General features: G+C 40.3%; 1 protein-coding gene across 2 annotated transcripts; it reads left to right on the forward strand.

The window, feature by feature from the left end:
- The first annotated feature begins 5,292 nt into the window (after positions 1 to 5,292).
- On the forward strand, positions 5,293 to 22,604 carry kcnk18 (potassium channel, subfamily K, member 18). Of its 2 annotated transcripts, XM_057848984.1 has the most exons (4): positions 5,293 to 5,415; positions 8,506 to 8,868; positions 9,032 to 9,172; positions 21,484 to 22,604. In XM_057848984.1, the coding sequence occupies exons 2-4, from the start codon at positions 8,640 to 8,642 to the stop codon at positions 22,305 to 22,307; spliced, it is 1,194 nt and encodes a 397-aa protein (XP_057704967.1). In that variant the 5' UTR covers positions 5,293 to 5,415; positions 8,506 to 8,639; the 3' UTR covers positions 22,308 to 22,604. The 2 variants fall into 2 exon arrangements, with proteins under 2 accessions (XP_057704967.1, XP_057704968.1); XM_057848985.1 differs by lacking the exon at positions 5,293 to 5,415 and having other exon boundaries at positions 8,504 to 8,868.
- The last annotated feature ends 1,520 nt before the right edge of the window (positions 22,605 to 24,124 follow it).

Consider the following 24,124-nt stretch of genomic DNA (forward strand, 5'->3'; position numbering starts at 1 on the left):
CTGCATCACAAAGATTTTTGGAACGACAAATAAAATGGACAAATACGAACAACAGTGGGAAACGGTCGCAAGAATAATGAACATAGACTAAGGATTCTCTCTCACCTGCGAAGGAATGCCACAAAAATAATAAAAATGTATACATAAATGGATGTATGCGGGGTGTCCAGGGAAGTTGTATGCATCCTTCTGCAGCTGGAAACTGGACATGTTTAAATCCAAACTGTTTTATACACTCCCAACAGCATGTAATAAATAATTTTTCTTCCTTCACAGTTTAGTCGGTCAATGGGCTTATTTTACAAGGATACTCATAGACAATTTGGTTTCCAGCTACTGGGGATCATATGCAACTTTTTTTGGAACACCCTATATATTACTTATCAGACTTGGAACAATTAAGGAACTATGCGTAAATAATACACTTCACTGGTCCTTGGCATACATCTAATGGTGTTTGATAAACCTCTTCTTCTATCAGCTTTACAGGTGGAGTTTGTTGCCGTCCTGCCCTGGGCCGTCCCGCCGCCGGTCTTGGCCCCCGGGATTTTCGGCCGGGGCTTGTCTGGTTGCGTCTGGCTGTGCGGGGGGTCCCGTCGGGCGCGCGCTGGTGTCGTGGGCGGGTGGGGGGGCCGCGCGGGTGCCGGTCCGGGGCCGCGGCCCTTCCCCGGCCGGCCGGGGTGGGGTGGAGATGGGGTGGGGGCCGGGGGGTGTATGCGGCAGCCATGGTTCCCTCCCAGGTCCGCCCGGCCGGAGCCGCGTCTCCCTGTACCGGGTGCCGGGGAGGTGCCCTCTGGTGCCATACCGCGCGCCCCTCTTGGCCCGGGGGTGGGTTGTGGGGGGTGCGCTTCCCTCCCCTTGGTCTGTTTCCGGCCCTGTCTGCCACCCTGGGCCGCGGCGGCCGCGGCTGCCCCCCGGCCGGCGGGGTCGTTGGCGGGGCCTCTTGGGGCCCGCGGGGCCTAGGGTGAGGCTTGCTGTCCCTTGCCGGTGGGGTGGACGCCCCCTGGTCGCCGGCGCTTGGTGTGGCGCCTGCTCGGGGTGCGGGGTGGGTGGGAGGGGGGTGGGCGGTCGCGGAGGCGCCGTGGGTGGTCTGGGGCGGGGATTGATCGGGGCCCTGACGCTTCTTCCGCCCTGGGGCCGGTGGTTCTGGTGGACGGGGCCACGCCCGCGGGAGCCTGCCTCTTAACTCACGCACTTCTCACTTCGGCACTGTAAATATTTTTCACCCTGGCACTTACATGCTCATACATTTCTCCGGGGAGAGTTGGGACGGGGCTTTACAGTCCCAGCCCGACTCCCCCCTGTTTTTAATGCACCACACACCAAGGTTGTGGGATGGTTGGGACCTGTTGGGAGGGGGGGGCCTCACGGCTGCCTCCTCACCACAGGCCCCGCCATCCCTGCACCTTTTTTAAATGCACCACACACATCATACTCCACAGGAGAGCTCCGGCAAAGGGCGGTGGGACGGGCGGCTGGACAGAAACTCCATGCTGCGGTCCCACTGCCCCAAGCCAAGCTCTCCTATTTTAATGCATACATTGCACTACCCTCCCCTCACACCCCCATCACGGTGCTGGGTGATGGCTGCCAGTCGGGAACCTGGCAGCCACAGTAATAGGGTGGTAGGTGGGTCCCACACTTTTTCTATATGGCGTGGCTCCCGGGGTGTGGCCTCCCCTCTGCCTCGGCTGCCGGCCGCGGGAGTGGGGGGAGGTCGGGGCTCCGGTCTCGCGTCGCCCCACAGCGGCTCCTCGGCGTTCTCCTGCCTCCGCCTTCCCCTCTCTTCTCTAACTGGGTATCCGGCACTATCCGCCCTCTGCTCGCCGCGGATCACTGGCTAATGGGTTGGGGGGTCGGGTCTCCGATCTTGCATCGCCCCGTGGCAGTTCCTGGGCGTTCTCCTGCCTCCGTCTTCCCCTCTCTTCTCTGGCTGGGCATCCGCCCTGCGCTCCGTCGCGGGTCGCTGGCTGGGCGCCGGTGTATCAGCGGGGTGTCGCCTGCACCGGCGGGGGATCCTGCCTTGCCTGGGGCTTGGTGGGCCGCTGGGGGTCCCGTGGCGTGCCGTGCCGGTTGGGGGGCTGTGGCTGTGGCTCGTGGCCCGGGTGGGCGGGCGGGGGTGGGTGTAGGCGTGGGGTTGGTGATGCGTCCCCTCCTGCCATCCCTGAAGGCTGGTTGATGGGCACGCGGGTGGCCCAGGGGACCACCCTGGGTCCCGGGGGGGGGACGGTGGCTCCTTTGCTGGGCGGCGGGAGGAGGGATGGGCTGCGCATGGGGCACTTAGACTTCCATTCTCTGTGTCAAACAGCTGAACAGGACAGGTTTAAAAAAAAGATTTTTGGAACGAATACGAGGCTGCTGCTAGCGGGAATGCTAAAGCTATTGTAAACACAAACTAAGCTAAACTACGGCGCTTGTGACGATACAGAGTCGGGTTGTTTGGAAATAAAACCCAAGGCGGGTGGTAAACTCGTATCTAAGGCTAAACATCGGCGCGACTCGAGACCGATATTCGACAAGTAGCCATCTTCCGATGGAGCCAGCCGCTCTGGCCTGTCCGGCCAATGCATTCAGTATGTAACGGTCAAACGGTCAGATGACTTTGTAGTGCCGCCTTTATTTTCGGCTTAACAAAACTCAGGCACAAAACAACAAGCACGGGGATGCGAGCTCCAACCCCGTCCAAATAGTACTGCCGTGTATCAGTTTAGCTGCTGTAAAGCAAATGTCGTGAGTGCCGCAAATGTAAATAAAGCGCTGCAGAATGGGTACATGACATCTCGCTCTTTTGAGTTAATCATTTTCACAGTGTGCAACAAAGCATATAACATTAGCAATCACTTTTCAAATTAATTTACCTTATTTGTCTGCTCAATTACAGTCACAGTAGATAATCAAAACTTATTGGCACTTATCAATTTAAATATGCACATTCCTGTTGTATTGAAATAACAATAATATTCTGTAGCCACAAATATTATTCAAAATCTTTCCTTCTTCCAAGTTTTTTTTTTTTAGGATCAAGTATAATAATGTATTGCTTAAAATAAAACTGTCAAGATTATTTTCAGCTGGCTATTTTTCTTCCAAGAAATCTGAGAGAAATACACTTGAAGCGCTAGCAGATAATTTCATTTATTTCCAATAGATTGACACCTAAAACTGACTAGCTTTAAGGAGGTGTGTTTTTGCAGTGTAGTAATGTTATACATGTTAGGAATGGCTTACTTTTAAAGGCATTTTTGTGCGACTTAGGTATTTACTCTATAAGAAGTGGCCGAGGGTGACATATTACGATAAGTAACATATTATCATATTTCATTTAGGGCTGTCAAAATTATTGCGTTAACGGGCGGTAATTAATGTTTTAAAATTAATCACGTTAAAATATTTGACGCAATTAACGCACATGCCCCACTCAAACAGATTAAAATGACAGCACAGTGTCATGTCCACTTGTTACTTGTGTTTTTTGTCTCCCTCTGCTGGCGCTTTGGTGCGACTGATTTTATGGGTTTAAGCACCATGAGCATTGTGTAATTATTGACATCAACAACAGCGAGCTACTAGTTTATTTTTTGATTGAAAATTTTACAAATTTTATTAAAACGAAAACATTAAGAGGGGTTTTAATATAAAATTTCTATAACTTGTAATAACATTTATCTTTTAAGGACTAAAAGTCTTTCTATCCATGGATCGCTTTAACAGAATGTTAATGCCATCTTGTTGATTTATTGTTATAATAAACAAATACAGTACTTATGTACAGTACATTGAATGTATATATCCTTCTTGTGTCTTATCTTTCCATTCCAACAATAATTTATGGAAAAATATGACATATTTTATAGATGGTTTGAATTGCGATTAATTACGAATAATTAATTTTTAAGCTGTGATTAACTGGATTGAAATTTTTAATCGTTTGACAGCCCTAATTTATTTTTACTCTACGGCAGTGGATGGAAACGCCATCAGAAAGCTCTGAGGCATTCCAGTACCTGCACATCCACATACCTAATACACAAACCCAGGAATTTTGTCTTCATGAAGGCAGATGTAGAACCAAACCAGTTCCTCAAGCCATGGGTGCTGGCTGTCCCGCGGGTCCCGGGCATTCGTGTAGTCATGCTCCCACTGTTTTATGAAAGGTATGTGCTGTAATAATACGAAACCTAAAATCTGGCGCATGAAACAACTTGTTGCCTTTGCTATTGATATTAGGATGATGATTGTAATTATGATGTTTAATATTATTTACTACAATTACTGCTGCTAGCCTGTTGCTAAACACTACGTGTTTTTTGTTCGTTTGTTTACAGGTGGGAAACGCTGTTAGGCAAGGGAATACAAAATTGATGTGCCTCATAGCAACACTTACTGTACGTTGATGGACATATATCGAGACTACGTCGTTCTCCCCGTGGGGAGGGGGTTGGGGGTGCAAGAGGCTGGGGATGGAGGCGGTGGCTCGCCTCGATGCGGGCTGTCAGCTCGATCCCACGATCCAACTACAAGCTTTTTAACTGTAGCAACTATAAGATATGGCGAAAACATTCAGGTGACTTGAAGTTCCGCTCTGAGACCCCAAATTTGGCCAACTTTCAAAATTGTCCGATATGCATGTGTGATACATCATTGGAAAGCTTAAAATCTCAATTTTTCTGGGGGAGGAAAATTTTGATCAGGAGGCCATTAAAAAAAAAAAAAAAAAAAATTACAGCGAAACCCTATCTCGAGGTGAGAGCATGCGAGAGGAGAATTAAACACGCCACAACTACTACAACCGTGCAAGTTAAGTGTAGTGTTTATCCCCTTCTCCACCACCTACAATCCTTTAAATGGGACTTTAATGCACGAAGCAGAACGTTTAATCTCTCGTGCTTGTAGTAAACGTACACGTGCTTGTAGTTCAACTACACGCAAGAACAAGTACTTATAGTACAAGAACACTTAATTGTAGTACAAGTACACATATGTACAGTCATGTGAAAAAACCTATGGAAGCCTGTGTGTTTTCTCACATATTTGGTCGTATGGATATTTAATATCAAGTTTAACAATCTTAAAACATTCAAGTAATAGAACTAAACAATTCAAACTGAAAAAAAAGATTTTTTATAACTTTCTGTAAAATTAAATTTTAAATAAATGCAATTTCTGTTGAGGAATAAATTAGGACACCCCCAAATTCAATCCCACTTAAAATGGCTAAAATCAAACGCAGGTGTATCACATCAGGTGTACATGATTAAAACATCATTACCCAGTGTTTTTGAAGAGGCTTGACTTAGTTAAACCTCACATTTAGTTTGGTGTGCCCCTGACCGTTGAAGTGAGAGAACATCATGGTGAGATCAGAGGAGCTGTCTGAGGCCTTCAGAAAGAAGATTGTAGACACTTGTGAGTCTGGTAAGGGATTTCAAAAGATCTCAAAAGAATATAAAATCGCCATTTCACTGTCCGGTAAATAATCTACAGTGGAGGACATTCAAAACAACATGCCAACATGGCGTAACATTGAGTGTGTGTTTGAGCTCTATATTTTTCTCAGTGTTACAGCTGTAAAGTTTCCCTGCAAATATTTGTTTCGCCAATAAGAGAAGCTGTTGCCTCACTAAGGTTAAGTGAACATTTCTACGATGCGCAATTTTTTTTTTTTTTTTTGCGTGGATCCTTTTTGTTTTCCTGTCGCCATTGTACAATTCTTGGGACTTGGGAATTCTTGTTAACAATAATTTGTTTACAAGTTTATTTAAAATAGTAAAATTTATAAGTTTAATGACAGTGAACGCACACCCAATCAGGTCGCTTTCTGTTGTCTACTAACAAAGTAGAGTCTGATGTTCACTCGCAGGCCAAAGTGTTCTACATTGTGTCTGTGGTTTAAAAGTAAAACTACAGTAAACATCAGTGAAACAAGACCTTTTGTGTCACCACTTGCGAACAACCCAGCATACTCAGTGTACCTTTTTCACCATCCATTAGCATTAATGGTAAGTACAGTATCTTATTTATTTACTTCGTTTTATTAACATGATGTAAAATACATGATTTTGGATAGTTATTTTGAGATTTGGGGAGTATTTAGGGGAACTTAAAGGGTTGTTTCCGATTTACGCGGATATCAGGGTGTTATGAACGGCAAGCCGTTGATGTGGATCCCAAACACAGACCAGAAGATCAGGTAGAGTGAATGCTTGTATTTATTAAGTACAACAAAGGGAGCACGCTGGAAAACGCGAGTGTAACAAATTACAACTAAGGGAGCACGCTGGAAAACGCGAATGTAACAAATTACAACTAAGAGGGCACACTGGAAAACGCGAGTGTAACAAATTACAACTAAGAGAGCACGCTGGAAAAACGCGAGTGTAACAAATTACAACTAAGAGAGCACGCAAGAAAGGCGCGAATATAACAGAGTACAAAATCCTAACTACAAAGTCCAAAGAGCACAAACGTAAAAATGATCAAACCAGACCACGACCGTAGAATGTCGGGAAGCACGAAGAACGACGATGAGAACACGGCGGTAAGCAAGGCAGGTAGCAAGCAATAGTCCGACACTAGCAGATGGTGACAGGCTTCCTTAAATATTGAGCTTTCCCAATCAAGCACAGGTGTGTTGTGTTACCCTGCCAGTCTGGTTCAATCAGGAGCTGAATAAAGAAAAAAGAGCTGAGAACACACAAACATGACACCGGGTTACGTTGCCAGCGTAGGAACAGAACGCGTTCATAATCCAGGAACTAGCTATACACATAACCATAATTGGGTACAATTATTGATTATTAGTAAACATAACTATAGTATAAGTAAACATACTTGTAGTACAAATGCACAACATATATGCATGGCCATGTCTTATTTCTCCTTTTTGATTCGTAATGATTTTTTATTTTTTTAAGAAGTATTCCCAAAATACATGTTTCTCTTATATTTATTGAAATATTAGGGCCATTTAACAATAATTGAAGTCCAAATCTTGCATATTGCACCTTTAATAGCACCTGAGCTTTGAGTTTAGTAGATGACACAATTAAAAAAAAAACATGGCCTGCAAAATTTGGGTTGATGTCTTTACTGTTTTCAATGCATGTCAATTTTTTGTGGGGTTTTTATGAGCTTGAAGCCCAAAATATGTGAAAATAATCATAGAAATTCTTGAAATCACTTCAATTTTGGGCCCTGAATATATAATCTCTGACTGTTAGGGAAACAGAATTATGGAAATAATTGAACTTTTTCATGATATTCAATTTCTTTTAAATGTGTATGCACATATACCGTATTTTCGGACTATAAGTCGCAGTTATTTTTTATACTTTGGCTGGGTGTGCGACTCTGGAGCGACTTATGTGTGAAATTATTAACACATAATTATATCATTTCACATGTTATTTTGGTGTTTTGGAGTGACACTGATGGTTTGGTGAACATGTTAGCATGTTCTTTATGCTATAGCTACTGTATCTGAATAACTCCTAATGGCTTTGATACGTTAACATTCCGGCCATGTTCGCATTTCGTTGCTCATGCATCATGTAACATTATCATACTGTACACTTATTCAGCATGTTGTTCTCTATTGTATTTTTGTTTTAAATTACCTTTCAAGATGACATATCTGTTCTATGTGTTGGATTTTATCAAGTACATTTCCCCCAAAAATGCGACTTATAGTCCAGTGCGACTTATATATGTTTTTTTCCTCTTCGTTGGGCATTTTATGGCTGGTGCGACTTATACCCAGGTGCAACTTATAGTCCGAAAAATACGGTTCGTATTTTTCAGTCCCACTCTTTGTATAAAATATGACAACGTACCAGGATGGAAAAAAAAAAAAAATCAAAAGCGTGTCAGTCACACACAAAGACAATGATGCAAATGTGTTATCTGATACAATGGCTTTGAAAATGGTCTTTACTAAGAATTTAGCGCTGATGTCACCCCTTTTGCGGAGCACTGTCTATGAGATATGGTGATGTATTCTTGCGAATTTAACACTGACACACATTTCTCGGGGAAAAATGCAATTCCTTCAATTTTGTTTGTTTTTGAAAAACATTCGTTTTTTGTTTAAAAGGATTGCACTTTGACTGGTTGTACAATATTTTTATGGCGGGGCACTTGGACGGGCATTTAAAAATGAACTATTGGATTTTCTCCTGAAAAAAAGGTGCAATCTACATTTCCTTTTGCGATTAAGAATGGGTTTGAATTTTTTTTAAATTACTTTACTTTCCAAGTTAGAAAATTTTTAAATCTGAATGAGGAGGAGTGAACATCTAGGAATCTCTGTAATTGTAGGATTTTCCTAAGTATATTCCCATCCAGGCCTTTAAGTGATCTTGATTTCCAAAGTAGTCCAACCATGACTCTTGCCTTGCACTAACTGCACCGCAGGAAGCAATACGCTTAGGTCTACTGGGAGTGCAAGTGCTGTGTTAGTAATGTGAATGTGTGTGTGTGTGTGTGTGTGTGTGTGTTATAATGCAGTGCATGTGTGTCCATGCTCACATTGTCTGAGCAGACCCAGAGCACATTTGTGGAGCATCAAGGCAAGACGGGCAGAGACACTTCCAACTGGCAAAGCTGTGCAGTGGTAGAGGAAGAAGAGGACGGAGGAGAAAATGAGAGCTACGCAAGACAAGCAAGCAAAAAGCCCGTTCAGCCAGGCCAATATGTGCAAAGTGCGGATGTGGAAGCTGCTCCCTCACGTAATGCTGTGCCTGTCTTTGGTCATTTACGCAGCACTGGGTGCGTGTTTGTTCCAATACATCGAAGGAAGGGCACCTCCCATGAAAAAGGAATACCATGACTTCTTGGGCGACATTATCCTGCATGTCCAGAATCTCACCAGTATGTTTGACAAGTAATTATGCAATTGATTTATATTTACATACTTATACTGACTCAACCGTACTGTATCATGTCGTGTGAATTCTTTTGCAGGTCAAATATCAAATATTTTCCTAAATAGATGCGGAATTTGCTCACACTTAACTCTGCTTTTCAACTTTAGAACATCCATCTACTCACCAAAACATAGTGATAGAAGTGGAGCATAAGATGAAGAATTTTCAGACCAAATGGCTCCAAACACCTGACATGTGGACATTCTTTGGCGCAATGTTCTTCGTATGCACAGTCTTCACAACGGTTGGTGAGTATATCGGGATTCAGTCAGATGTGAATAACTTAAAGCTAGGTATGGAAAACCAAACTGCATTTAATCTGGCAACTATAATTAAAAAAAAGGTCATCACGAATGAATACGTAGATGTAAACCAAGGGCGTAGGTTTGCAAAGGGATGGTGGGGACATAACACTACCAACTGTTCAGGATGTTCATATTGTCCCCACTAACTTTTAAGCAACCTTATTTGCATTCTGTAATGACTTCAGTTATATAGGTAATTTTGATGGTCTTCCCATTTGTTGTACGAATAGAATTGACCCCTACCATCATTAAGTGAATTATTTTCATCACGTTCAGACTTACATTTACCCCCTTTCACTTTCCATTTTTCCCCACTCAAATGCACGTTTGATTGTCATCTTGGCCCCACCCACCCACACAGACACACGCACTCACAGCACCGACAGAAATACAACATGTTGAAAACATGCCACTTCCTCCGCCCCCTTCAAAGAGGAGGGATATCAGAAGTTTTTTTTTCAGCCAGCAGCAGCCACTGTGAGTAATGTAAAACGACGTCAATGTTTTAAAAGTGGGGAACACACAACTAATTTTACTACTGAAAGTCTGACCTGCATCAGACATTAAACTGTGTGAATTTGCTAATCTGTTAAATTTAGAGAGAAGTGTCCTCCTGTAGGCCTGTGTGTTTAGAATATCCATTTAGAATATCAATTAATTAGGTTCATATTCATGTTTCATACATGTTTGGTCTAATTAATGACCTGACCCTAGCAAAAAGTGTACATGCAGGTTATGCTGTGATATCATTCCTACCAATGTTGGGCGCAAACCTACGCCCTTGATGCGAACTATCTTTCTGATAACACTGATTTTGGTGAAATATAACACAATTATTTATTGAAACATTGAAAGCAGAGTCCTGAATGGTCAATGGCAAACATAATACAGACTTGGAAATACTCTGAACTAAAAATATTTTTGCAGTATTTGTGACAATGATGCTAAGTTTGCGTCTCGTAAAACCTACCATGAACATAGCTCTGAGAGAATTTGAAAAAAAAATCTAAATCATTAGTAGTAGGTTGTGTAATGGTTTACACAAGTCATGGTTCGGTACATACCTCGGTACGGATGTCACGGTTCGGCAAAGGTTCGGTATAACGGAAAACACAAGAGCTTTTTTATCACAGCATTTGAAAGTTAGTTTGCTCTATTGGCTAAAATTAAAACACAGCTGTTATTAAAGTGCAAAATAAATAAAAGAAAACGACAAACTTGTGACATTGTGTTTTTATTGTTCTAACATTCTTTATTTTACAGTTTATGTGCAAGAATAGACAGCACACCCTTTTTTGTAGGGATGCACTAAGGTAACAGTTAAAGTTAGGTAGCACTCGCCGGCTTGGTGACTTTTATATGAAAATAAGATACAGTGCTACTTCTACTTACGACATTAATTGGTTCTGGAAGTAGTTTCGTAACCTGAAAATTCCGAAAGTGTTTTCTATGAAAATGCCCTAATCAGTTCCAAGCACTACTGAAACACCACATCACATTTTATAATTGGGGTAAAACCGGAATAAAACAACAAACACATTTGAATGATTCCGTATACCTAACCTAACCCTTAATACCTGTAATGAAGTAGATAATAGAACATAATGCAAATAAAATATCAATCGGACATCGGCCAGATCATTGGGTCATTTTGACAAGATCAGAATCGGATGAAAAAGAGGTTTTTAAAACGTTATTAATTTTTTTTTTCTGTAATTTTTAGGTATTAACTCACTGACTGTCATTGACGGCGATGAACGTCCAATTTCAATTTTACTGGGGGCTGACAGCGATCATTGCCAGCCATCCTTAACATCTATCGTTGTCAATGGCAGTGGATCAGTTAAGCATTAACAAGCAACAAAATAATCCAGATGCATAATGATTAAGAATGACCGTGATCCGATCACGTGATCAGAAATCGGGCCTTTTTAGAAATTCAGAATCGGGTGAAAACGATCAGGTTTTTAAGATATACAGTATATGTTTTACTTTAAGGGCTGCAAAGCCACAAACTAATTTGTACAAGGATATCGTCAAAACAAACAAACAAAAAAATTATGTTTTATACTACGGAAGATTTTTAAACGCTATATCACATGCACCTGTACTCTTTATGTGCATTAGTAAAACAGACATCGCAAAATGGCTGTGCCCCTTAGCAGTATCATTATTGTTAAAAGATTGGAATCAGGTGAAAAAGGAAGCGTTGTATTTTTTAAAGATTTTTTTAATGGTTACAAAGCAACAAAATAATCAAGACGAAAAACCAGTGTTGATTTCGTCAATACGATAACGAAAATATTTCGTCAACAAACACTTTTTTCATGACGATGACGAGACGATAACAAGCTAAAAACGTCTTTTGGATGACTAAAACATAACGAGACGAGTGCCAGACAAAAACGCGCAATAGTTTCTGACACATGTTCAGTCCACAATGTGTGAAATTTTATGTGTAGTTAGCCTGCATCGTAGTAGTGTCTGGTTGTGTCACTCATGTGAAGTGCTGCACCCCCCCACCCCCAACCTTCACCTTCAACCTTCCTTATTCCTTTCACATGGTAAGATTTGTTTTCTCTTCTTGCATAGGGAGAATTTAACGTTGCTTTATTCTTTAAAGGTCCGTGGTGAGTTATCATCACACTCTAAATGTTACTCGTAGCATTAACCTAGCATTCGCGTTAGCATTAGCTAAATGCTAACGGCGAGAGTCCTCTTACAATCTCGGACAACTTTTTTTTACATACAGTCAGTGGCATCCAGGTGGGTCTGATGAATTGTAAATAGTGTACTGTTTTCCTGCTGAGTGTGTATTATCACGAAGTTGCCGTTGTCCTTGTAGACGCTGTGTTTGTCAATGTTCTTTGAAATAGCTGGAAAGCTTGATTTATTTATTGAGGAAAAAAAAAAATTTACTGACGAAAACATTTTTAGTAAACCTCGACTAAAGCTATACGAAATTAGTTTGGGGTTTTCGTCAACAAAAACTAGACGAAGACAAACTCATTTTGTTATGACTACTAATACGACTAAAACGAATCAGTATTATCGTCCAAAAGACTAAGACTAAGACGAAATTTAAAGGGGCTGCCAAAAACAACACTGCAAACAAGGATAGTGTCAAAAGGAACCAAAAACAATGTACTGCATGTTTTGTAATAAATTAATAAATTGCCAAGGTATCAGACTGGTACTCGGTATTGGCAGATCCTCAAAATCAGGTGACTTGGACTCGAAATCAAGTGCAAAGATATGTTATTGGACTACTGACATACTATAAAGTAGCTTCTGCCAGGATTTTATGATATTAAAAAAACAAAAAAAACTTTTTTTTATCATTAATGTAGTCTGTGATCTGAAAAAACATACTGTATATCAACAAGTGGAAGAAATATAACTTACTGAGCTATGTGGTTGCGTGTCCAACTGCATTTAGAACTGGGTATGTGGTTATGTTCCAAATAGAGTGCAATATGTTTAAACAGGTTAAATGGAAGTCAGCACACTACCAACCATTTAAAGTGCTCAACTGATTAACCCCAATCGAAGTAGGCTTTTTCTGACATTATTTTGCCATTAAAATCATTTAATAGACTGTCCAGGATTTCTTTAATGTAAGCTTCTACATTAGAGTTTAAAGATAAGTGAACATTTAATTAGAAAATGGTAGATTTCATTAAAACACTGTCAACTTTGAGAATGATGACGGACGTTTGGTGAAAATAGGATGAACGGCCATCTTTCGTGTTGTTTACACATGCGTAACAAAAAAAATGTAACCACCGAAAACCATAAAATAGATAAAACACTAATACTCAATAGAGTGATAAATAACATTAGTGCACAAGAAAAGAAAATGGTTGCCAACAAGCTATGATCCCCTTAAATACTCGCAACCAGTGCCTCTCTTTGGTGGGAGGCAGCTGCTGTTAGATGGTTGGAATATTTTAGAAGAGACAGATGGTATCCACTTTACGTTAAGCCTCACTGGAGCAACAGGAGGAATGGCTTGTTTAGTTTTCAGAGTTCATCATTTGAAGTTAACTTACTACAGTACTGTGTTTGTAACAACGATTAAAAAAAAATTAGTTGTAATAGTAGTAAATATTTATGGAGAGTAGACAAGCTGTATGAAAATAAATAGATGAAAACATCAAACATTCTTTAACTCACTGTTTTTGTGCAAAAATAGACAACGCAACCTTTTTGTAGGAATCGACTGAGGTCACAGTTAAACTCGGGTAGCACTCACCATTGGCAACCATAGTAATTTTTTTTAGATAAATAAGATACTACCATTTTCAATGTTGGATTACACATCTGTAAATCATTACCACTGAACATACACTCCCAAATAACATATAATGTATATGTTATGTTGCCTAAAATTAAAAAAAAAAAAAAAAAAAGTGCAAATAGTTCCAAAACAAAAAAAGCATTTTTTTTTAAATAGTGCAGAAATAAATACACACTCAGTGTTCCAATGACTTCAGCCTTGAGCTAAAGTAAAATAATAATTTCCTTACTTGAAAATATAAAATAAACACACTTCAAAAGTGTTAGTAATACTGTTAGTTAAAATTTGATTATACCTACTCTACAATCACCATAACTTTCCTAGTAGTGATCAATGGTTATTTTTTTTTTCTTCATCTGTTTTGATTTGTCTTCTTTTTCCCGTAATGTCAGTCGTTGGTTTAGGCACATCACCTCTACCGCCCTCTGGATATATATATATATATATATATATATATATATATATATATATATATATATATATATATATATATACACACATACTGCTAAAAAAAAGAATAAATAAAGGGAACACTTTTTTTATTAAATACTTTGTTCTTTCCATAGTTGAACGTGCTGACAACAAAGTCAGACAAAAAATTATGAATGAAAAATGTATCAACCCATCGAGGTCCGGATTTAGATTTATACTCAAAATGAAAAACACACTAGAGGCTGATCCAACTTTAATGCAATGTCCTTTAAACAAGTCAAAATGAAGCTTAGTAGTGTGTTTGGCCTCTGCCTGCTTGCATGACCTCCCTGCAATGCCTGGGCATGGTCCTAATGAGGTGGTAGATGTTCTCCAGAAGGACTTCCACCCAGATATGGACCAAAACATCACTGAGTTCCTGGACTGTCTGAGGACCAACCTGTCGTCCTGTAGGAGATTCCAGGAGACAGGTAGTTACTCCAGGAGAGCTGGACTGGGCCGCAGAATATCCTTAAACCCTCAGCAGGATTGGTATCCACTCCTTTGTTCAAGGAGGAACAGGATGAACACTGCCAGAGCCCTACAAAATCACCTCCAGCAGGCCACTGGTGTCAATGTTTCTGACCAAACAATCAGAAACGGGCTCCATGAGGATGGCCTGAAGGCGTAACATCCTATAGTGAGCCCTGTGCCAATCACTGCAGAGCTCGATTGGCATCTGCCAAAGACAACCAGAATTTGCCACTATGCCACTGGGTCTGTGCTCTTCACCGATAAAAGCAGGTTTAACCTGAGCACATGCGATAGACATGAAAGATGCCGTGGAGAACGTTATGCTGCCTGCAACTTCATTCAGCATGACCGGTGTGGTGGTGGATCATTGATGGTCAGGGGAGGCATATCTCAGGAAGGACATACAAACCTCTACAGGTTAGATAATGGCACCCTGAGTGCTATTTGGTTTCGGGATGAAATCCTTGGACCCCTTTTCATAAGCTACACTTGTGCAGTGGCACCTGGGTTCCTCCTTGTCCATGACAATACCCAACTTCATATGGCTGGAGTATGGAAACAGTTGCTGAAGGAACAAGGAATTGATAACATTGACTGGCTCCCACGTTCACCTGACCTAAATCCAATAGAACACCTCAGGAACATTATGTTTAGGTCCATCTGTCAGAGCCAGGTTGCTCCTCAGACTGTCCAGGAGCTCAGTGTTGCCCTGGTCTAGATCTGGGAGGAGATCCCTCAGCAAAAAATCCACCACCTCACCAGGAGCATGTCCAGGCGTTGTAGGGAGGTCATACAGGCACGTGGAGGCCACACACAATACTGAGCCTCATTTTGACTTGTTCAAAGGACATTGCATGAAAGTTTAAGTTTAAGCCTTAGTGTGTTTTTCCACTTTCATTTTGAGTATAACTCCAAATCCAGACCTCTATCAGTTGATATATTCAATTTTCATTGATAATTTTTCTGTAATTTTGTTGTCAGCACATTTAACTATAGAACAAACGAAGTATTTAATAAAAATATTTCATTCATTTATATTTACAATTTACAATACGTTTTTACAATTTACAATACGTTTTTATTCCCTTTATTTGTTTTTATATATATATACTGCTAAAACAAATAAAGGGAACAAAAACGTAACACATTGTAAATATAAATTAAATATAAATATATACACACACACACACACATATATATATATATATATATATATATACACACACATATACATATATATAAGCCAAAGCAACTGTTGTGTATGATAGAACAATATGTCTATATGCTGCCATAGCAGATTCATGACGCATTAAGCCCCCAAACTATTTTTAATATGTCCTTTTTACCCTGGAAACCCCCGTTTACAGACCTCGTGCAACCGCTTTTGTTTCAACCCAGCCATAAAACGAAGATAATTAATTATATTTATTATTCAAAGTGTCTGTCATTTTTAGTTTAGAATCATTAATTGATGTCTAATATTTCGTTTAAAAAATCAACTTTAAAAAAATTATTCACTCACATATTTTAAATTTTTAAATCTTTTTTTTTTATTTGATTTTTTTTTTATAAGTAATTTTTCCCTTCACTTATTTCATTTTTACAATTTAATGAATGAATGCTTAAATTGATGCCCTCTTTTTTTTTGTACTCAGTCATAGAATAAGTGATTGAGTTAGCTAATGGCTAATGGCAGTAGCCTGCAACTCACAGAGGAAAGGAGGTTGCATTTACCATCACCACAAATAGGTGATGAGTGCTTTTTAGGGGTTAAAAGCCAATTCTCATCTGTATGTGTTGTGGCTGTGGACTTAATTCAGCTTTCCAGAAACAACATTGTGGTCAACACCGCAGCAAATATACTCTGTTTAAAGTAGATAATTGACTCCCATACGAAAATGGTTTATTGGGATCTTTGAAGTCTCAAATGACAAATCACTTTGTGAAAATGCTTAAGAAGAGACTGCAAGTCAAATGGACTCATTCTACACAGCATTCTCATGTGACGCATGTCTTATCACAGCTGTCGATAAAAAGGCTTTGATAACCATAAAAATAGGTTGGGATGTGGGTTCCACACATATGGCTTGGCTCCTTCCCATTTAAGTGGATGGCCACGGTGTGGGGGAGCTCCACTCCCATGATCCCCTAAGAGCCCCCTTTCACCTTTTAGTACCCGCAGTCATCCTCTCTGTTCTGGTGTCCGGGTTTGCCCTCGACTTTGGTCAATAAATGAGTCCTGCTAGCGGGAGGCGGGCTGTTGCTCTCCTGGGTGTGTGCAACCCAGCATTGTGCTTCAGTCGCACTAATGGACGGGTGGTGGAGTTAGTGGAGGTGGTTGCAAGTTATCGGGGCGGTGGTGCGGTTCTACTGCTCTACTTACAAAAACTGGTTGGGGTGTCTTGGTGGGACTGGGAGGTGGCGCTAATACCTCTCAGTTTATTATTCTCGTAGTTGATTAGTCCTAATATGGGTATCGCGGTTGCCATAGTCCCGAGGCAGCACAGGGAGTCCTCGGGTAACTATGTCCTCGACCTACAAAATTTCAACTTTACGACGCCCGTGCCTTTTCTGCTTAGCAAGTGCATAGTGCTTATCTTTGTTTTCACACTATGGCCTCAAAGAAGAAAACTGTCTTCTAGCAATGCTGGTCCCGCCAAAAGAAAATCAGTTACCATTGAAACAAAGCTTAACATCATAAAAAGATCAGAGAAAGGAGAGACCCCAATAAACATCGGTCAAGACTTATGCTGCGTTCAGACAAAAGTTAAACCTCCGCGTGAAAAAACCTTGCTCGCCCTATGCCAAGCCGTCGCCAAAAGCAGTTTTGTGTTCATACAGACCTTATGTCTCCAAAAGTCAGTGAGCATCCTTCCTCAGCAGTAGCTCTCACAGCCTCCCCTACAGAGGAGGTTAGACATATAGGGTGGGGCCAGGCCGTGAAGTGCTTTGAAGGTGATGAGGAGAATCTTGAACATAATTCTGTGTTTAATTGGGAGCCAGTGGAGTTGGCGGAGGATGGGGGTGATGAGGTGTGTGGTGGGGGTTTGAGTAATGAGGCGTGCTGCTGAATTTTGGAGGAGCTGCAGTTTCTGGAGGGATTTATTTGGGAGACCGAGGAAGAGTTACAGTCAATCCGGGAGGTGACTAGACTGCAAATGAGAGTGGCGGCGGTATGGAGGGTTGTGTTGTCAATATGGGAGCGGAAGTAAAGCTTGCTGTCAAGGATGACACCCATACGCTTAACCTGAGTGGAAGGAGTGATGAGTACGTTATTAAATAGAGAAGTTAATGTGAGAAGTGATGGCAAGTGGATCATCTCTTTTTTTTTTTTTTTTTTTTTTTTTTTTTTTAATTCGAATGCACATTTACAAGGACAACGCCAACTTCATAAGTTTTCTGTCATCTTCTGTCAGAGCCATCTCTGACTCGTCTGCTTCCTCTTTCCCTGTTTGCCTCCCGGAATTCCCCACATCTTGTTGAACTCCAAACCTCTAGGCTCTCCTGCTTGCCTCAATCCCTGTTCATTTGCCATTGCCCTCTGCCAAAGTTGAAAGCTGGTTTAGAGGAGGAAGAAAGTCCTGAAGATGTTCCTGGAAGAATTTCACTGTTCGATTGGGGAGTCTAATTGTACCGCTCATGCCGGCTAGATGGAGGTCGTCTTTACTCTGTAATAAAATGGAAACATTTGCATCTGTTACCATTGCCATCAGGTGCCAAAAGAACACAGAATGGTAAAATATCTTCTCTATTTTTTAATGGAAAAAAAGACTCAGTGAAGTTAAGTCCAAACCATCTAACTCGGTAAAATACCCTCTGACATGACATTTCGACTTTTAAGTATTTGTTTGTGTTGTTTTCTCTTTGCCTGAGCCTCCAAAACACAAGCATAACGGTACAATCTATCCAAAATGAGCTCAGCAGGCAACAAGACAAACCACTTCCGGCCTCAGGGGCATACTGGTAATCTGTAGCTTCTGGAGGATCACAGAACGGCTCTGGACTGCCGGCGGTCGCCATACATACATCACTGTTTTTAATCCCCCCTATCCTCAATGATTATCTACAGTTCACATCCAATCCAACAGGTGGCAGCAATGCGCCAGGCTGTTAACCGCCAATCTGATTGGAGAAGAACAAAGAAAGCGCAGAATAACCTACTTTGGTAAAGCCTTACTCCTTGTGGAAGCAAAATAGCGACGAGCGTGGATAAACAATATGGATGGTGGTGGCAAAAAAAAGAAAAGAGAAGGGTGGAGAAGATTAGAGAGAAAAAACTGAAGAAACTCGAGAGCGAAGCATCAAAATGTCACAAGTTGACACACATGTTTGAGAGCAGCAGTCACACCGGCTAGCAACAGCCCGGCGATGGTGAGAGTGGGAGCGGCAGCCGCTCTCACGTGCAGCCGGTGCAGGGAGAGACAACAGACGAGGCAGAGGGTAATGATGAGCTGGTGGAAGTTCCCCAGAAAAGCGCAGGGCAAGTAAGTAGCGATGAAGAGGGTTACTTGCTAGGTATATTGGCAATTGTTATCCACAAGGTAGCTACATTTTGAATGAAATAAATGGCAAATAAAGGGTTAGTGCCAGCTAGTCCATGTCCCCGTTTGCAATCGTGTCAAATTACAGTATGCTCGTCCTACTATCCCTCTCCTAAGAAAAAATATTTTAGCTGTAAAACAATGTATTCACACGCAGCAGCAATATTAATTCAGAAGAAATATTTTTAAAAAATATTAATAAAATGAATGGTTTTACTTTAAAGTTTAGGTAGTTAAATTGATATAATATATATTTTTAATAATTTATATATCGTTTTGTTTTCTGGTTAATACTTTCCAATGAAGGTTATGTATACTGGATTTGTCTTGAAATGGTTATTGTATTTTCTTTGAAATTTATTATTTGTGTGGCAAGATTAATTATGGCATAACAATTTTCTCCCGGGAGGGCATGCTCCAGACCCCCCTAGAGGGTCTGTGTTTCCCTTCGTACAGCGATTCTTGTGGGCTGGGCTGAGTCAAAGTCTAGGGCTGCTTTTTAGTCCCAGTCCGCCCCTGCTTCCGGTGATTTAGTGTGACACGCATTATCTAGTCAGGGTGCTGTTTTAGGCATAAGCGGATTTTAAGAGGGGGCAGACCCCCCCCCCGTGGCCAAAAAGTGTCATTGCATGAAATTGCCTTTCCTATATATAAAAAACTTGTTAAGCAATAAAACTGCAACAAAAATGAATGAAATGAAAAAATATATTTTTTTTTATAATGGGTCAAAATTTTTCAAACAGATCATGTGACTAGCACCTTAGACGGTCATTTGCTTTGCATATACTGTAATAATAATAATAACAATAATAATAATACATTTTATTTGTAGAGCGCTTTTACCAATGCTCAAAGACGCTTTACAGTAGAAGTAGTCGTACAGTAATACTGTATACTGTAAAGAAAAAAAATTTAGGGAGGGCAATTTTATTTTTCAAATGATTTTTTTCATTGATTGAAAATATTTTTTTTGATTGAAGCAACTTTTTTGGGGTATTGATGTAATGATTTGTTCACAAATGTCCTACCCATAGTATGGCCCGAACACAAAAAGGATTGCTTTAATCAAAGAAAACTTTTTCAATGAAAAATGAAGTGTTCAAATGCAAATTTTTCAATGTCAAACATTTTTTCGCATTCAAAAACGTTTTTGTATGATTGAATTTTTTTATTTAAATGATTTTTCTCTTTAAAAATATACATTTTTTTGAAGCAACTTATTTTTTGATTGAATAATAAAGACAAAAACATCCTAGCCAAAATGTGACCCAAACATAAATCAATATTACTTCAATCAAAAAAGTTGCTTCAATTGAAATCTCCAATTAAAAAAAAAAAAAGCAAATCAATCAAAGAAAAATAGCTGTCGCATACAATTTTTTTCAGTTTCAAATTTATTTTGGCATTTTTTTGATTGAAGCGACTTTTTTTTTATTGAAATATATATATATTTTGATTGCAGCAACTTTTTTTTTTTAATTGAAGCAACTTTTTTTGATTGAATAATGAAGACACAAATCTACCTCCATATGGCTCCGCCCAATGGATACAATTTTTGACTGGGGTAACTACATTGGCACGACTCCGGCTGACGTACCATATTCAATGGATGACAATCTTGGCTAAAAGTATTGACTTAGCAGCCTCATTTCGAATTCCCCTCTAGAGTGATGGGAAACAAAAACGCTCATTGTCAACTTATTATTATAAATATTCTTGTAAGTTAATTTATTGCTGACACTGCGTTTCGGGGTCATCAACATGTTGTGCCTCCCCTGCCCCAAAAGTCAAACTCCGCCTATGCTTTCATATGGACAGGACATCATGATACTTTATGCAACTACAGTGGATAATAGACAAAACAGACCTTGACTAGACAAGTTTCACAACTATCTAAAGAAGTAGCTTTGCTAACTAGTCACTTATAGTTTTTCTCTCAAAGTTTTCTGGAGATGTTGGTGCAGAGGGAGGGAAGGCGGGACCTAGAAGTGGTGGGAGTTCAGTCCTTGTGACATACAAAAGTTACCGAGGTACAAACCAGCTCGTTTTAACCTGTTTTTAGAAAAAGGGCCAAAAACTAAATTACTGGATCATTTTCTTTGTTTTTCTGGCTTCTAAAGGATTCCCAATTTTCAACAATGTCTTATATTTAGGTTAAATATGATGAAAAACAAAATATGTGGTGTTTGAACAAAAGAAAAATAAATCAACCATTTGCATTTGCGTCAGTTACGCTTCAATTCACAATAAAACTTCTCTCTTCTCTATATGTATAAACAGAATTATAGGAATATGATTGTGTCGATTTTAAGATCTAAATTTTAAAAATTACATTGCACAAAAGCACTTCTCTTTATTGTTGTCCCTGCCAATCCTGAATGGTTTGACAGAAAATCCTTTTGCAGAGTGTGCTTGTACGTTCTTTATTTCAAGCTCAAAGTATTAATTTTGTTCTGTGTCGTTCGCAGGCTATGGAGCCATCTATCCAGTCACCCTACCTGGTAAAGTGGCGTGTATCTTGTATTCTATGGTGGGCATTCCGCTAATGCTTTTAGTCATGCTTGATATCGGAGACTTCATGGCTACGTTGTTGACCAAAGCGATTGTTCATATCCATGCCTTCTTCAAAGTCCTACGCTCACACTGTCTGTCCAAACTGACACTTTGCGGGAACGTGAGAGAGTCGAACCATCGGACTTTGGAAGACGGTACAATTGTTTACAGCAATGACATTGTGATTCATGAACTACTCAACGTCCGGGAAGTCTTGCAAAGTCAAGTGACAGTGAAGTCCAATTCCATTCAGCTCCAAAAAAATCGAGAGATCTTTGAGAAGATTCTTGCCAAAGAGAATCTCCTGCATACGGGGCCATTGCTAAGGAGCCTGTCTTGCCCAGAACTGAATCAAATGCCACCGTTGCCCAAGGGATTTGCCATATGGGACTTCACCGGAATGGGAGACACTATGGACGCGCTGGATGTACCATTTGTGCTCATTCTTTTCATCGTGTTTGCTTACATTTTCCTTGGAGGGCTCATTCTTCCAATATGGGAGACAGAAATGGAGGGATTTGACCCTTACTATTTCTGTTTTATCACACTCACAACTATTGGGTTTGGAGACATTGTGCCTCAACATCCCAATTTTTTTATGCTCACCTCACTCTTCATCATTGCAGGCATGGCCATCATGTCCATGGCATTTAAGCTTAGCCAGACACGACTTGTAGACTGCTACCGCCACTGTATTAGCATCATAAGCAGGGGAAACACTAATACAGCCAAGGACTAAGGCTACGTTCACACCGCATGGCGTGATGCCCAAATGTTATTTTTCCTGTTTGTATAGCTGTTCATATTGAAAACAACATATGCGACTCTCACTGTAAAGGGAATGCATCCGTGAGGTCACACTCATGGATACTGCCACTTGCGTGATGTGTTTACGGGGGTAAATATACGTAGTCCCTTCTGACCTTTTTTCGGACCTCCGTGAAGTTGGCCTCATCAGACGCAAATTTATATAAAAATTAGGTTTTTTTTGTTTTTTTTAAATATTTACAATTATTTTATAGGTCGATCTGAGATCAACCAGCCCTCATTTTTTTATTAAAAATGACTAAAAATGGTGTAAATAATTTCTGTTCCATTTGTGCTGCAACGGTTTTTTAGATATTCTACTTTTAATTTGTAGTGATGACATCACTCGCAGCCTCCCATTTACTGCATGACTTTGTGCTACATTTACAGCACAAACATAGCACTTATGGAGAGCACCATTGTAGTTCCATTCTGTCGTAGATGGGCGGCTGCGAGTGACATCACCCTGTCACAGAGGTGGGTAGCGTAGCCAAAAATTTGACTGAAGTAAGAGTAGCGTTACTTCAAAATAATATTTCTCATGTCAAAGTAAAAGTAGTCATCCAAAAAAATTAAAAGTAAAAAAGTATCCAGTGAAAAGAATACTCATGCAATGAGTAACATTATGAGTAGCTGTTTATTTTTGTTTGATTTCTTTTTTTAAACAATGGATTTTTTTTTCTCAGCACAAACTTATCTATATAAACTGTTGTTATAATGATACTGTACAATAACCCATTACATAGCCACATTAAGCAAAAGAAATTAAAAAAAAAAAAGAGAGAGAAAAAAACACACCGAAATCAAGCATTATTCGTCCAAAGAGCTTGAGTGCCCTCTAGTGCAGAAAATAGTTCCTAGTTTGAATAGTGAATAGTTCCTTCATATTTGCTATTATGAAATTAAAAGGATCATATCTCCGGTTTTCCGTGGTCAGTCTGTGCCAAATAAAAACTGGGAGAGAGGTTTAAATCCACGCTTGCGAGTCATGTTGAGGGCAGCGCTCCATGTTAAATACTTTATTTTTTATGGTGCTTTTAAAATGCCACGTGATAGAACAGGCTTGCGCGATCATACAACGGCAAGCTTGCGTCAGATTGGTGTAATGGAGTTTGTTTATTGCTTATTGTCATCATCATCGGTATCATTGACAGTTACAGGATAGCATTGCGATGAGATTAACCCGAAGAAACCCGAAGAAAAGACAAGACAAGGGCTGACGGGAGAAGCCTGGGCTTATTAAATCCCGTCCCTATTAAACCAAAGGACGCAAATCTTTGCATGATAGAGTAGGCATTTCACATTGTGATACAATGATACAAGTACAGTACTTTTTTTTTTACTCATGAATTATCTTCCCAACAGTCATTGATTAAAATATAGATGTGAAAGTGTTGGCCGGACATGGGCGTTGGCTCGATGAAGGTTGCATTGTTGAGAAAATCCTGTCCAAAGTACTTAGTGCCCAGTTAAGCAGTTCCATGACACAAAAATTGTTACAGATTTAATCAAAACTCGACAGCATTCACGTATGTCAGCAGATGGAATAATGCTCTGTCTTTGCGACAGAGCTGATTGTTAAGGCATGTTATGACTACCTTATCTTTAGTCTCTGAAATTCCTCCACTTTTTGTTATGGGAACACTATGTGGTGTCTGTGTGTCCGGCAGAATGCCCTAATTTGACCCTGGTGCAGTTGTTTTTTCCATGCTGGAGGTCAGTCTCGTTAGCGACTTAGAATAAGCTCCT

This window comes from Corythoichthys intestinalis, chromosome 10, assembly GCF_030265065.1.
Source record: "Corythoichthys intestinalis isolate RoL2023-P3 chromosome 10, ASM3026506v1, whole genome shotgun sequence".
Classification (NCBI taxonomy): domain Eukaryota; kingdom Metazoa; phylum Chordata; class Actinopteri; order Syngnathiformes; family Syngnathidae; genus Corythoichthys; species Corythoichthys intestinalis.

Coding starts and splice junctions, on each gene's coding strand:
- kcnk18 (XM_057848984.1), top strand. CDS start 8,640: ATGAGAGCTACGCAAGACAAGCAAGCAAAAAGCCCGTTCAGCCAGGCC. Junction 8,869..9,031: donor GCATGTCCAGAATCTCACCA/GTATGTTTGACA, acceptor TTTCAACTTTAG/AACATCCATCTACTCACCAA. Junction 9,173..21,483: donor CACAGTCTTCACAACGGTTG/GTGAGTATATCG, acceptor TGTCGTTCGCAG/GCTATGGAGCCATCTATCCA.